The following is a 14,989-nucleotide window of genomic DNA, read 5'->3' as shown; positions in this document are numbered from 1 at the left end:
CTACGCAGTTTTCGCTAAATGCAAGACAAATTGAGCATTTTTAGAGCTGGCACTTCAGTGGAAGCGTTTGTCAGCATCACGCCCCATGCGAAAGCATTTGAAAGTTAACACGCCGTGTTTCTGCACGAACATTGTGATAAGTTTGTGGCTTATTTTATGAAGAGCAGTTACTCACATCGAAGAAGTATTTAAAGGGGAAATGATGGCTACAATAAGTGTTAGAGGGACATGCGGACGGCAGGAAGGGCATGCTTGAAATGGAAGAGCGATGATGTTTGCTGCCCAGTTAGTCTTTGAGATGCAGCTTCATGCTCCTTTAGTGTGTTATGCGTCATTGGTCTCTTATTTCAGAGCTCCAGTCAGTCTCTTCCAATGTTTTTCAGTGGCTCACTCAATGGTAATGTTCCCTTTTTCTCTCTCTTTTTGTCTCGAGCTACAGACAACCCCTTATCACTTCATAATCATCTCCATTAAGAATTTAGGCATTGCTTGTAATTGTAGTAGATGAGTAAAATCATCATGTTTGTGTAAACAAAAACAGAAAAAAATAAATTTTGTTGTGTGTGTTTTTTTTCTTTTTCTTTTTTTTCTTTTTTTTCATCTTGTGGCACCTGTGTGAACCAGCGCTGCTGTTTGTAATCAGACAGAATGCTTTACCGGACACCTGCATAGGTAAGGTCGGGGTCTGCAGAGGTGAGAACTGCTTCAGTGTTTGCCATTTATCACCACCACAGTGGGGAAGGAGCAAACCTGCTGTGAATGCAGAGCACTATTGTACAATGCTGGTGTCTTGATGTTTCTAGAGATAAACATAATGCTTGGGGCCAAGTGTGTCTTCCGTCATAATTTTAGAGGACTTCGATTTGGAATTCCTTTCCTGTAGGCTGACCGGGATTACTTAGTAAACGCGATGTTTACAAACAAATGTCCATGTTTTAAGGGGCTGGATGAAGGCATTTATGAACACTGCATTCAATATTTATGCTGCTCCTTTTTTGGCTTCTCCAGTTCGACTGAACTTAGCAAATACCTTTCTATGAAACATATGTGAAACATTCATAACTGCTGTCACTTTTTGTCTGGCAGAAAATGTTTTTCAAAGTAAGGATTTTTAGGCTTTATTTCATATAAAATGAATATTTATGTGCTATGTGTTTGATTTTTTTTTTTTCTTCCCCCTCTCTTTTTTCAGGTCTATGAAATAGAAGTGTCTGTTGTGGGAATATGACAAAAAAATGTCAAGTAACTTGTTTATGACTTTTTTTATTTCTAAAAAGGTTTTCAATGAAAGCTTTTGTTATTTTTGTTCCACTTTCTGTTTCTCTGCTAGTCGAATTTGAAGTATTTTAGCATTTTCACTTTTTGTTGACAAAAATAGATGAAGTACTTCAAAAATGTGCAGACAAAACCTAGCAAAAGATCTAGTGGTAAATGAGATCTTAACTAGTGGAGGGGGTTTAACATGACATCTGAATATGGAGTGAACAAGGACTGTTTTAATAATGCTTATTACACAATTTGTTGATGTCTTCCAATGTAATAATGCGTGTGTCTAATTAATTTATTTTTCAGTACAAGTAAGGTGAATAATCTAACCCTCAAAGAATTAATTTCAAGGTAAAACTACAGTAAATGTGTTTAGTCAGAGTACTTTGCAGATCTTTGTCTCCTTTTTCAACTTCTTGTCACTTGTATCAAAAGGACACATTTGACTGGCTTGTAAACACCCCATTTCAAAGTTCCTTCCTGTCTCGAGTGGTACTGCAGAACAGGAACAATATATCCTTCAAATTCTGACAACATCTGTTTTCAAAAAAGAGAAAAGGGGGCATTTGCTTTCATCCCAGTCACATCCTCCCTTGGCATGTCACTGTATCTATCTTGGCTTTTTTTGCCCTCTTTATTTTTTATTTTTTGCTTTCGGCAGGAAAAGACAGGAGACATGAAACATTTCCCCCTTTTTTTTATTTTTATTTTATTTTTTTCTTTATCTTGACAAGACTTGTGAAGACAAGTCAGAAAGAGGAGGTGTGCCATTTTCCTCTAACCACTAACCAACAAAATAGAACAGCGTCTTCGCACTGGAGCTATCACCTTCCCCTCAAAGGCCCCAGCAGCACCAGCAGCTTCTTTGATATGACTGAAATGAAGGTTGTGAAGGGGCATCAATAGAAGACTGTATATTGTACTACATGCTCAAGCTGCTAGCGTGCACTCAGCATCTTCTCTTTCAAAGATACAAATTTCCCCCGTTCCCTCTTCTCTTTGATTGTTATTATATCTTGTTATGTGAATCAGAGTGATTTTGGGGGCAATTTAGCTTTTCTCTGTAAAAAAGATTTTGATAACATCACTCAGCTGCCATCTCCTCACTTAAAGCCTTTTGCTCACACTTCCTGGTAATAGGCTTGTCTGAGACACAAAAGGCTATACTTGACATCTACCTTGTGATGTCAGTAGTCGGTGGCAGGTTGATGGACAGCCCGGAATGGCAGAGTTGCCCCATTTCTAGTTAATTAGCTCATAGAAGGAAATGAATGCAACAGCGCTTATCAAACAAATTCAAATCCCTTGCAGATATGATGTTAGACAGGCTTTTTTTTTTTGCACCGCCGTGACCTTCTTGGCAGGACTGTCGTTGAGATCTGGAGCCATTTTAACAGACACAATAAATACATATGGAATCAAAAGTTTAGGCCCTGAAAGATATATGTCATTGTATAAGATCAAATTTGATAGAAGATAACTGTAATGGTATGTTACACATTGTGAAGAAGTGAATGTGGCAAATATTTATGCCTGAAAACGCTGTCCTGCAGCCAACATCTCTCGTAAAAAGATTATAAGGGCAGAATGGGACCCAGCATTAAATAGCTCAGCTTCTTCCAAAAGCCAGAGCCAGGCAACCCTGAAAAAGCTGCCACTGTAACACACGGTAAGCAAAAATTCAGGTTTGTAATGGGAGGAATTTCTTTTTTAGCTTTCCATATTCAGGACACATAAACACATCAGTGCACACCTCGCTTGGGGGAGGCGACAGGGGCTGCAAAAGAGAGAGTGTGTAGTGGCATAGAATTACCATGAATAATTAAAAGACTGGTGTGAGCATTCTCGTAGCTCTTTGATTGACTCTGAAAGCCCCAGGAAGAAATTGGCAGATGAGAGCAAACTGCAAAATGGCTAGCTCTGTGCAGTGAGCTCCCTGCCTAAGATTTTCTCGGCTAAAACCTCGAATCAGCAGTGTGCTAGGAGGCTCTTTTCATGTCTTCCTGCTCCAGAATGGAATTGAAATTTTGCTCATCAAAAAAGAAAATGTAAGGAAATAAAAAATAGACAAACTTCAAGAAGTGCAGTTGATGTGTTTACTTTGCTTAGATTGTAGAGTCATTATGAATTTTAAAACATTTATCAGTTAAGTAGTGTAGTTCTTTGGTTACCAACTTGTTGGAGGGAGTTTTTCCCAGCACATACTTACTATTTATTTTTTGAGTTTCTCAAATTCATAGCATGTAGTTACGTAGGAGATTATTAAATAAGAGAGTCTGGCTGACATATGTCACTGTTGGTGAGAGTGACTCACGAGGTGTCATTGGCAAATTTGCTGAGATCGCAAGTAAGAGAGGTCAACAGGGACTGGGGCTTGGCAGCAGACCCTCACCTTCCCAAAGTGTCCGGATGTGGGTGGCATCCCATTACTCATCCATATCATTTTGCCAAGCCAGCACCAGTGTCCTTAGAAACATGACATGGAGGCCATTTAGTTATGTATAAGCTACAGGTGACTGCTTCCTTGTTGTTTTGTAATGCTGTTTTATTATCCAAAATCTGCCGGTGTTAATAATCCATTTTACGCCAAACCTTCATGGCCACTGCTTCTTTGAGGATTTACCACTCTTTGTGAATTGTTGTTACCCATTGTATGATAAAAGGACCGAACACCTCACATGCACAACATGCTGACAACTCTCTGTCAGCATGTTGCCATGGTTAGTGCTCAGGTCTAAGGCTGTTTGTGTGTATGTGTTCTGTATGCACAGCATGACAGTTTGCAGAGCGTAAAAATAGGAGTGGTGAAAGGCATGTTGTCTTCTAAATGCAAAAAATTATAATTAGTTTTTTATTTTATTTATTTATTTTTTTTATGTAGAAATTCACTCAGCACTCCTAAAATTACTTTAATACAAAATTCATTCAGTTAGTAACAGCAAAATGAAAATATGGCTCATGTTTGAATGCAGCTATTTGACAACTCAAAATCAGCTAGATTTAAGAGAACAAATGAAATGTTATGTTTAGTCACAAAACTAATAAATAATGAATGTGGTCCTGTGACAACATGTATTTATTTTCTTCTGTAAATTTTCAGAAAAATAAGGTACACTTAATACATTGTTCCCACTGAAGTTATATTAATTTTATTTAAAAGACAGACTCCTTTTTTGGTGGTTTAATTTACACTGAGGTATGGTTAGAATATTTGTCAAGAATGAATAAAAATATGATTACCTCATGAGAGGATGTACATTATCAGTAACAGTGTAGAAGCTTTGTAGATTGACCTTATGAAACAAGTTTTCTTTTGATTTCAGTCATTTTTAAAATTGAACCAAAAGTTTAATAAATATTATATTTGCCTTTCTGAAAATACCTCTAGCTTGAGATAGGCACCAGCTCCCATCCCGACTCCTCTAAGGGACAAGGGTGTACAGAAAATGGATGGATGGAGGGAAAATACCTCTTAATTTTTTTTTAGAAATTTTGTTGGTAAAAAAAAAACATTTTTGTTTTTTTATTGGTATTTTATATGAGGCCAACACAAAACAGCTCATAATTACAAGGTGAATAGAAAATGCATGCATATGTAGATTTTATTTAGGAGTATCAGGGTAAAACGGCGCTAAATACTAATACACTACCATTTTTCAGTTCTTGTTGTTGATACAAAGCACATTGGAGTTTATGGCTCTAAACGACTATGAAATATTATGAGGCAAGGCACTGCAAATAGTTTAAAAGTTTATCTACTGTTGTATGTCCTTTTAAGTTGTAGGAAAATATGACTAGGTATTAAGAGGTGGTTGAAAATATGTGAAAGTTTAACAAGAGGAAAGTAAGAGCACCAAATTCCTCTCCTTGTTTTGTGCACTATCTTGTTTTTAGAATTAACAGATCCAGTTTGACACCTAATCTTCACTGAGCACCAGAAGTGCTACAGGTTCGCAAAAGGTTTGAAAATATAGTAGAGCATAACAATTTCTGACACAAGTCAATACACAGTGAAACAAAGGGTGATTGTGCGTTTATGGGAAAGGTCTCTCACAAAATAGCCACACAGTTTTCCATGTATAAAGCCAGATTCACTCAAAGAACATCAAATTCTGAATGTAGCAAAGTTTTGCCATTGCTGTTGAAATCTTGTATCTGTGGTTCTTTCAACTAAGCTGTGAAAGGTTTGACAGAATGATAGAAGTAGACTGCAACACTGGAAGAAGGATGGAAAATTGCTTGATGTCCCTGTCAGTCAAATGTAATTTTTCAACCTGTTATGTCAGATAGTGAGCATTAATAGCATTGATACAGTGTATGGCCAACTGTTTTGTACTTCCCTTCATATTACCCATGACCACAAAAAAGCCTCAAGCAAAATACATGTTGAAAGTAGTTTTGGGATAATAGTGTGTGTGTGTGTGTGTGAGAGAGAGAGGGGGGCTGAAAGAAAGGAGGAAAGACAGAAAGAAAGAAGTAACGAAAAAGAAAGAAAGGGGAAAAAAATACATTGTGGGGTTGCCGGTTAAAGTAATGGTGCTGTTAATGGTTCCAGGCTATTTTGTACATCAAAGTACGCAGAAAAGGAGAGGGGAAAAATAGACATCTAGGGAGGACGAGGGAGGGAAAAGTCTGCTGCAGGCCATTTGATTGTCATTGTTTCTCTTAGGTCATACGGGAGTTCAGTAGTCTTGTTTTTATTCTTTTTGTTTCACTTCATCTGTTCTCCCTTCTTCTCCAGCAATATTCAACATCACAGTTAAAGATGCCCGTTGACACAAGGCTGTTGCAAGTGCAGCGAGCTCACCTTTGTTTTTCCATGGATCAGAAACGAGACACTGCTCTGTGCCTCTTTTTGTGTCTCTCTAATGTGCTTTCTCTGACCTACCCTTCTAAGCCTTTCATAATTGTTTTAAAGTAGTCAGTCTTAATCGCTTCATCCCTCTTCAAATCTCATCATACCTATTCTTTAATCTCCTCAGAGAAATAGTCTGTCTGCACACACAGTTATTCTTAATATAATCGTTATGGATATGTGATTTAAATGAGCACATTTATTTATTTATTTATTTATTTATTTATTTATTTATTTATTTATTTATTTATTTATTTATTTATTTATTTATTTATTTATTCATTCATTCATTCATTCTATTGGAGCTGTGATTTGATTTCATTATACCTTACTAATCTGGCTAACTCAACATCTGTGCCCCTAGACAGATGTCAGCTGCCAGATGCTGGTAATATGTGTTCTCATAAGATTCTGCAAATATCCATGGTGCCTGGTGAACAAACAAATGTTTTGTCAACAAATTGATGGTCTTTCTTTAAAAAGTTGATCTATTACTTCAACTTTTTTGAGGTTTGGGGATGGAGAGTTGGACTCCAGAGGAGAAGGACTCACCACTTCCAGTTCTTATTGAGATTTGCCTCTGAATAGGATTTAAATATTTATATGTAGACACTTTGTCAATGCTTAAAACAATATAAGACCATAAAGAGTTGACGTAAAGGGATCAAACAAACTTGGCAAAGGCATTTGCTCTAAATTAATACCAGTGGAAAGAACGACAACTAAGACAAATTGAAACATTTGAACAGAAACCAATCAATCAATCAGTAAATCAATCAGAACTACTTTGTAAAGGATGTGCGAACACATGCATATCTTTACATAATCACAAGTGAATAAACTCTCAAGACAAAAGTGGGGAAGTGCATTATAATGTTGGTATAAGCTGCTAATTAATGCTAGTAATGTATCAAGTGAAGATTAATTACATATATATTGTTGCTCTACTGTAAGAGTAAAGGCAGATTCTTTATCTAAAAGTTTCAAATGCTATTTAAATCATGTTTGCTTTCTATCACTAGGCACTACCAAGATTTTCTTTTTTTGGTTTCAGTGAGAAATAAAGGCAAAATTATGCAGGTTTGTCAGGCCATTTTGTTACTATATTAATAAACCATAACATTATGACCCCATTCTGACAAGCTAACTGCAGGGGGTCCTGAGATTTGGTTATTCGTTGGAAAACAGGGGTCTCTCCAGTAGATTAAAGCTGCAGTATGTAACTTTTAAAAAAAAAAGTCTGTACTTGGTAAACTTGTCACCATGTTGTGACAAACTTAATAATTGTTTATTAAATTATTGTTTATTTTTTAATAATAAATTCTTGTGCATTCTTGTGACAATAATGCTAAGGTTCAAGGTGGGGATGAGAGGACTTTTTGATCTAAGATTGAAGAAAGCTGAGTTTGTTCCTAAAGTGAACCTATTGAACAACGTGCTCTGTTCATCTGCTCTGTCCAGATTTCCTTCCATTTGATCCTCCTTCTGCCTCAAGCGACTGGTTTGTTTTATCCCTGACCACATGTCTCATATTGTTCTGCAGTGGCTTGCTCTTTTGGTTCTTCATGTGTGCCTCCATTGTTGGCTTTAAGTTTTTTTTTTTTTTTTTTATATATATACTCAATAATTCTATGTCTCAATCCCTGAAGGGACTTTTTTTCTTGTTTTGCCATTCTTTTATATCCAGTTTTTTTTTTTTTTTTTTCTTTTTTTTTTACTGGGGAAGCATCTTACAATATTGGTAGGACTGCAGTTATACACACAGACGTTTACATAATAGCTCACACACTCAGCCATGGCGTTAGTGTCCTCTCCATGCAGCTACAAAAGTGCGTCCCAGTCTTCAGCCTCAAAACTTCTGACCATCTTATCAATATCCTTTCAATTCTAAGTTAACTCTGAACAACGGGTTTATACCTCAAGCTGAGAAAAACAAGCTTATGATATCTTTTGCCAAGAATAGTTCCATCTTTGGAGATGTATGCCTCCCTGACATTTGCATAAAATAAAATAAATCCAACAGGGATGGTTCCTCTGGTGACACAGCTGACAAACTGTTGAAATGATGGAAATGTAGCCGAGAGTGAGGCATGGTTAAAATCCCCAGATAATGCTACAAGTGGGTTGTTATGTTGTGTTTGTAGCTTAGAAACGAGCTGATGGCGTCACATGCAGTGTTGGCAATATTTGATGGTGGAATGCATATGGTTGCTAAAATAACGATGGAGGTAAATAGTATGGACAACAATTTAGTTCTAGCAGATTAATATATATTATTTCCATGTCCTAGATGACGTCATGTTTTATTTACAATAATTGCTTTTGGTTTTGCTTCTCTTTGAAATCTCAGCCTGCTCATTTGGTTAGAAAGCAGAGCAGAGAGACATTGGAGTCAGGGACACATTTCTGCCACCATGTATAAGTGAAACACGTGATAACGAATTCCCCATAATCTGACTGGGTCTTTGTTAGCACTTGCAGTCCATCCGCTTTGTTTCCAAAGAGCTCACGTTCCTGTTAAGAATGGTGGAAATTAAGGTTTGTTCTGCATACAGAGTGCCTACTTTTCAACTCCTCTGGGATTTGGGGTCATAGTCCATACTCTTATGAGTTCCCTTCATTTTTCTGTATGCAACGTTAATCCAATGTTTCTGTAAAATGAGTGCAAAATAATACTAATAAAGAAGAAAAGGTGTATAGTTTCTATAGTTACATATAGCAACTTCTAAAGTTTTTAATAAAGTAATAGCAAACTGCCACATTGAGCAACATAGTTCTATTACAATGTGGTTGGAAACAGACACCTAACAGAAGAACAGGGTGTTTTATTACAGATCAAGAATTTTTTAAAGAATTTTTTATTTAACATTTAATTCAATCCATTAAGATATTGTACTTTGTAAATTAGCTCAGTAAAAATCTAGAGTTGTCAATTGCTCCATATTATGTCTGACAAATCTAGGTGTTTTGTCATGGAGGTTTTATTTATTTAAGTGTTGACATGTTTAAACAAGCATAACACATTAGGAGATCTGAATCAGTCACCATTTCTTCCATTATTTGGACCAGTCAGTTTTCAGGAAACCATCACAGCTTGATAGTTTCCTTCGTGCTGTGAAAGGACTGACACTGAAATGGAAGCTACATTGACCATGTAAAATGAGTTCTTTGAACTATGATCAGCTACAGCTCCTGCAGTGGACACAAATAAGAGGAGAGACCACCTCTTGAGAGAGCATTGTATGAGTTATCACCTGTATTATCCTTTGAGGGATCCAGGTTTAACTCCAGATCAAGACTGTTGTTTTTCACAGTCTAAAATTTCCTTTTCTTTTTCTTTTTTTTTTTGCTTTCTGCATTGACTCAGTAATTTACTTAACAGTGCTTGTGGCTGTTAGGATACAAATATGAACTTCTTCGTTAAAAATGTGTAACCAGGATTCCTCATCACCATCTGGCTCTTTTGGCAAATCGGCAAGAATTCACCCAGGTGACCGAATTGCACACCAATATAAGCATAAAAAACCCCCCCAAAAAACAAAAACATATGTGCAACTGATGTCTCAAAGTGAAACCGGTATGAATTTGACTGAAGCTTAATTTATGTTTCAGATAGGGTGTTTTCTAAGGCAAGTGTTGAAAGTCAACGGAAATCCATCAGAGAAGGTCCGTCATGCACTGACGTACAGTTAAAACCATGTTAATCTCAAAGTTGCAAATTGGAGCCTCTTCCTTTCTCTTGCCACTCTGCAGGGTGTCCTTCAGGTCTCCTTCCAGCATCATGTGTGAGAGCCTGTCCAAAGAGATTTGACAAGGGCCCTGCAAGGAGAAAGAAATAAAACCCAGAGAGATGAGGCAAACATATTAATCTTGTTAAGTTAAACGCCGACCCCCACCTCCTCCCTCCGTGCTTCTCCGCTCGTCTCTGCTCCCCATTCCCCACACAGATAATGTGCTCTGCTCACAGTGAAAAATCAGCTAATTTCAGACCACTACTCAGTCTGGCTTACAGAGGCTCTTAGGGTGGTGCAGAGCTCTGTGCAGCTCCTCCATTAGTCGCCCCCCACCACTGTCTCCGCTTTTGTCACTGTCGCTGTTTCTGTGTCTGACTGTGTCTCTCTGCAACACACACATTTAATCTTCAGTCGCTATCCCTTTTCGCTCTCTCTATCTCTCTCCGAACACACACACATACACGCCACCATGTGCACATTGATCTTACCCTCTCATCCCCAGTCCAGCTGTGACCTTGAGATGTTTGATGGATGCAGGTCTTTGAGGAAAGTGAGTTTTAATTTTTAGATTGACATGGATGGGACTGATAGATTTTGTTGGTGACAAAGAAACGGGGAGTTGGGTGAAAGACAAAACACAAAATCACACAAATTACAAGCAGAAGAGAAGGAAAATGTAGAGGCTTCCACAGTCTGTAGAGCTGATGGACAATGTTTCCCCCTTGTGGTGCTGGCAAGCAGGTAGGATATCTTTTGTGTGCATGTTTGAAACCCAAACAATACAGATGAGGAAATGGTTGTTTGCGTTTGCTGAGTGCAGTAACTCAGCCCCCTGTGGGGAGCAGAAAGGACATGGAAATAAAGTTCTTTGTTCAATTTTGATTTCTCTGTCTGTTTTTCTTCCAAGTCCACTTTCCATTTGAATTTGCTCTCTCCATAATGATGTCTAATTCTGAACACAAGTAAAAGAAAATAAGCATTTAGCTTAGCAAGATTCTAAGTTGAAACCAAACACCCAAACGGTATGTTTTCAAACCCCTTTTTTTTTTCAGTCAATAGATTGTAGTGAAATGCAAATCTGTTAAAGAAATGTTTACATACAATTTTTCTTATGCAATGTGCAACATCCCTTTTTTTGAAGCCCTGCACTAACTTTCACCAAACCAGAAGATTCTTGAATTCCAAATTGCTCTTAAGTATGTACTGCTATTTAGCCTAACAACCTGTACTGACCAAAAGTTAAAAAGCTGTGAATCCAATATATCAAGGAATAATTACATAGTAATTGTCACATAATATCCTGGTTTCTTTGCCTTGATCTTCACCATAGGTGAAGACTAAGATCTATATATTTTGTAAAAATTGATAGAAGCTATTATTAAGGAATGTGGCTTTCATAAGATAGTTTATACCAAAATGAGCAAGTTTCCTTTTATTATAGTCTGGTTTTTATATAACAACAAACATTAATGCCATATGCAAATTTTTGACTGTGTTTACCAAAATATATTTTAAGTTATATATTAGAATTTAAACAACTAGTTGTTTTTTTCTAGTCCAAGACAATTCGACAACTGTTTTACAGAATGTTTTAACAAAGTTAGAATGTAAATGGTGTATAATCTTTTTGTTCTCCACAATACTTCATCTCCAAAGTAATGCTAAATACTAAAGCATTTTTATCTACTCTCATAACCAAAAATGACAGTGTTTATGAGTTTGTTTGTTTTTCCTTTTCTCTCAGTGACATTAACAGAGAAATCTTCTCAGTCAACAGAGCCAGATACTGTGAGAGAATTTTACTGCAGTAACTCTACTGCGCCTTACTTTCCAGTGGTACAGCATGATGTTTCCACTGAGGAATGAGATTATCCTTTAGCTTAAGTGACCACTGAAAAGCCCACATCACTGTCACATCCGGACACATTTCCTTTTTACATTTCCAGGATCCTCTTCCTTTAGCAGAGCACTGGAGGTCAGTGCACTAATGCTGACCAATGCTTTTTAGAAGTGAAAGTGGTCTTCTCTTTCATTTGTGTCCGCTAAAAATCTGAGGTCTGTCACTCTAAATCTGTCTGTCCATTCATCTGTCTGCATTAAAGTAGAAATAAAAAAAAATGTAGAAAGACGGACATGGTCAACTGCAGAAGATGTCAGAAGAACTAAACTGCGGCATATTTTCCCTTTGGCCACTAAAAGGCTAAGTCGTCTAATAAAGATGGTCAGGAAAAAGAAAAAAACACCCTTCCTAACCACCATAAATAACTTAAATAATACTTTCAGTGGAGCTTAACTATCTATCATAACGAAGTACAGAGGATATCCAACTAAACCGACCAACAGATGGAATTAGACATGTCTAAGCTGAACCCAGTGTCACTTGGCTGCAAACATTTGCTGATACAAAGTGTATCCATGTGTGTGTGTGGGGGGGTGCGTTTGTATCCGTGCTTCTTCCCCAAATGTCCAAGCATATGGCTACCCTGTAGCTGCAGATATGTCATTAATGTTACCCTGCCCCAGTAGCTTAAACTGCATGTGGATAGCACTGGCGGACGATCCTGTAATGGTACCGCCCGTCTCCACCATTACAACACTGGTTTTAAGGTCATGATAACACTTTACCATGAACGACAGAGATAATTCCTTAAATGTGCTAGAGAGATGGGGCGGGGGAGATTATCTCTACAGATATCTCTGCACAGCTTTAACTTTGTCCCATCGCTCAGTTTCTGCTCACAGCCTGATGTGCAGCTTCATGTAGTCAGCTTATGTTTATTCATAGTATCAACTTCCTCCAAGTGCTCTTACAGGAGTTTTTATATGACACTACACCTCTAATCCTGTAAACATCAATCCAAACTGCCTGTGATTTCATAAAACGACAGAAGAAACATTTAATGTTTATGACTGCATCCTCTCATTTGACCTTAGGCAATAATGTATTGAGTTTTAGATTAGAAATAAAATGCCTATGACGATTAAAATGGTTGTCCTTCATGAGGAAAAAAGAAATCTAGCAATTTATGTCCATTTATTTCTGATAAAATACATCGTAATTCAAAAGCTTGCACATCCCTGATATAAAAAGTCAGGTTTTCGTAGTGTAAAAAAGTGCACCATGGTAAACCATTTCAAACATTCCCCCATCTGTAATGTGTATTGAGTCTTCTTAGAGCGCTGTATCTTGGCTGGATAATATTTGCAGACTTTACCATGCAAAGGTTAGTAGGTTATGACATCTCTCGTCTACAATCCTCTTTAGTTAACCCAGTAGGTCTTCTGTCCAATTTAATTCTGTGCTCTTGACCATTTATTTTTCCATTCATAAGGATGTGCGCTTGGTCTCACTGAGTTGCTGAAAAAAGAATCTCTCTTCATCTTTATCTTTGTTGCACACACTTAAAGGTTTTAGGTCAAAAGCTGACTTGATTATAATTTCAGCCAAATCAATAAAAACCCTTGATCCCATCACTATGTTTTACTATGAGTGCTGTGTGGTTTTGGTAATGTTTACTATTTATTTATTTTTTCTCCCAAGCTCATCTTTCAGAATGGAGGCACATAAACAGTGCCTTTAAAAAAAATGACAGTATTTAAAGGTACCACGTAATCCAAACCTATGCAACATCTGAGCCCGTCTTTAAATGACTGATTATAAGATGTCCCAGTGCAAGTGAATGCAGCACATAATGATCTGCTCGCCTTGTAGCACTCCCTCTCTCTTGTGCGTTGGTGGTGCTGGTGGTGGTGAGAAAGTGAAGAGAGCCGAGGGCAGCAGCCTAGGGGCTTGCATCCCAAAAAGGCACTTAAATTTTAAACTGATTGCCATGTAAGCCCCATGGAGATGCGTGCACCTCTGTGGTGAGGAGGGAGTTGGGCTTCACTTGCACAGAGCTCAGCGCAGTGCAGAGCTATTGTTGTGCAGAACATACAAGTTAATAAATTTTAGAGTGCAACAAAGCTGATGCCACTTTTTTTTTATTTCTTTTTTTTTTTTTTTTTTCTTGTGGAAGCCTCAATGACCAGGTTATGATGTGAAACAGTGCTGGATAATAATGGCAAAACTACAGTGAGCACTGCTTTTCTGAGCAAACTTCAGAAATAATTGTTAGTAGAGATAGGGTCAACATTTAACATCTAAACCCAGAGAAAATTTATTGCAGAAAGAGACACAGCGACAAGGTGAGCGAGCGAGTGAGAGAGAGAGAGAGAAAAACTGTTGGAGATGTGTTAGTGTTGGTATCCCAGCATTCTTTCAATTGACACGTTTTTTTTTTTTGTTTTTTTTTTTTACTTTGTATGTAGTTCACACTGCAGGTGTTAAAATATAATCTAGATATAGAATATTTAAAAATCACATGTCCAATATAATGCAATGACTGTGTAGGATGACAGAGAGAGATGGTGAATACTTCTGGTTACATAAGTAATTTACAGAAATTATTTATTTCTGTCAATTAGCAGAAGTAACTTATAACTTTTGCTATAAGTTACAGCAGAAACCTGCTATAACTTATAGAAATACTTATTTCTCCAACACATTTGCATGATTTAGAGGAGGCGAAAGAGTAACACAGATGACTTGTTAAGATATTGTCTGGTATAAGATATTGTCTCTTCCTGCTCTAAGAAATTGCTTTAACATTATCATTATACAAATGATGTGTATTTATTGATTTAGTCAATAAAAATGTATATTGTCAAATGCTGCTTTCATCAATGAAAACAGCATTTAATAAATGAACTAGCGTTTAAATGACTAATTAATTAAATTAAAGTAAGCTTTTACATAATTTGCATATATATAATTTTTTATACCCCTAAAAAAGCGGTGTATAGAACATGTGTAAAGCCTACTATAAGAGTTTTTTTTTGTTTTGTTTTTGTTGTTTTTTTTCCTTTTGCAAGACAACCTCCCTTTTGCTTTTGCTGTGGACTGGAAAGACTAGAATTACTGTGAACATTAAATTAGACGGAATCCAAATTTCTGATTTGGTTTTGAATTCTACATTGGTAGTTAATATTGGACAAACAATACTCAGTGACTCTAACTCAAACCTTTTCTCTATCCCAAACTGTTGGATAGGTTTCAGGTCAAATAGCAGTGAAATGTTCATTTGAATAGGGATAA

General features: G+C 37.0%; 1 protein-coding gene across 5 annotated transcripts in view; it reads left to right on the top strand.

Annotated features, from left to right (window-relative positions):
* Positions 1–14,989, top strand: part of LOC122846452 (protocadherin-9) — a 185,208-nt gene that overhangs the window by 99,578 nt on the left and 70,641 nt on the right. Inside the window, exons 4-5 of one of the 5 annotated variants that reach the window (XM_044143469.1) lie at positions 9,734–9,787; positions 9,875–10,691. The exons of the other annotated variants lie outside the window; for them this stretch is intronic. Coding sequence (XP_043999404.1) covers positions 9,734–9,787; positions 9,875–9,910 — 90 coding nt within the window. The 3' untranslated portion in view covers positions 9,911–10,691. Of the gene's footprint in view, positions 1–9,733; positions 9,788–9,874; positions 10,692–14,989 lie in introns of those variants that run through there. 5 annotated transcript variants of the gene reach the window in all.

This window comes from Gambusia affinis, linkage group LG02 (genome assembly GCF_019740435.1).
Source record: "Gambusia affinis linkage group LG02, SWU_Gaff_1.0, whole genome shotgun sequence".
NCBI classification, from domain to species: Eukaryota; Metazoa; Chordata; class Actinopteri; order Cyprinodontiformes; family Poeciliidae; genus Gambusia; species Gambusia affinis.
This window is presented reverse-complemented; position numbering and strand designations above follow the sequence as displayed.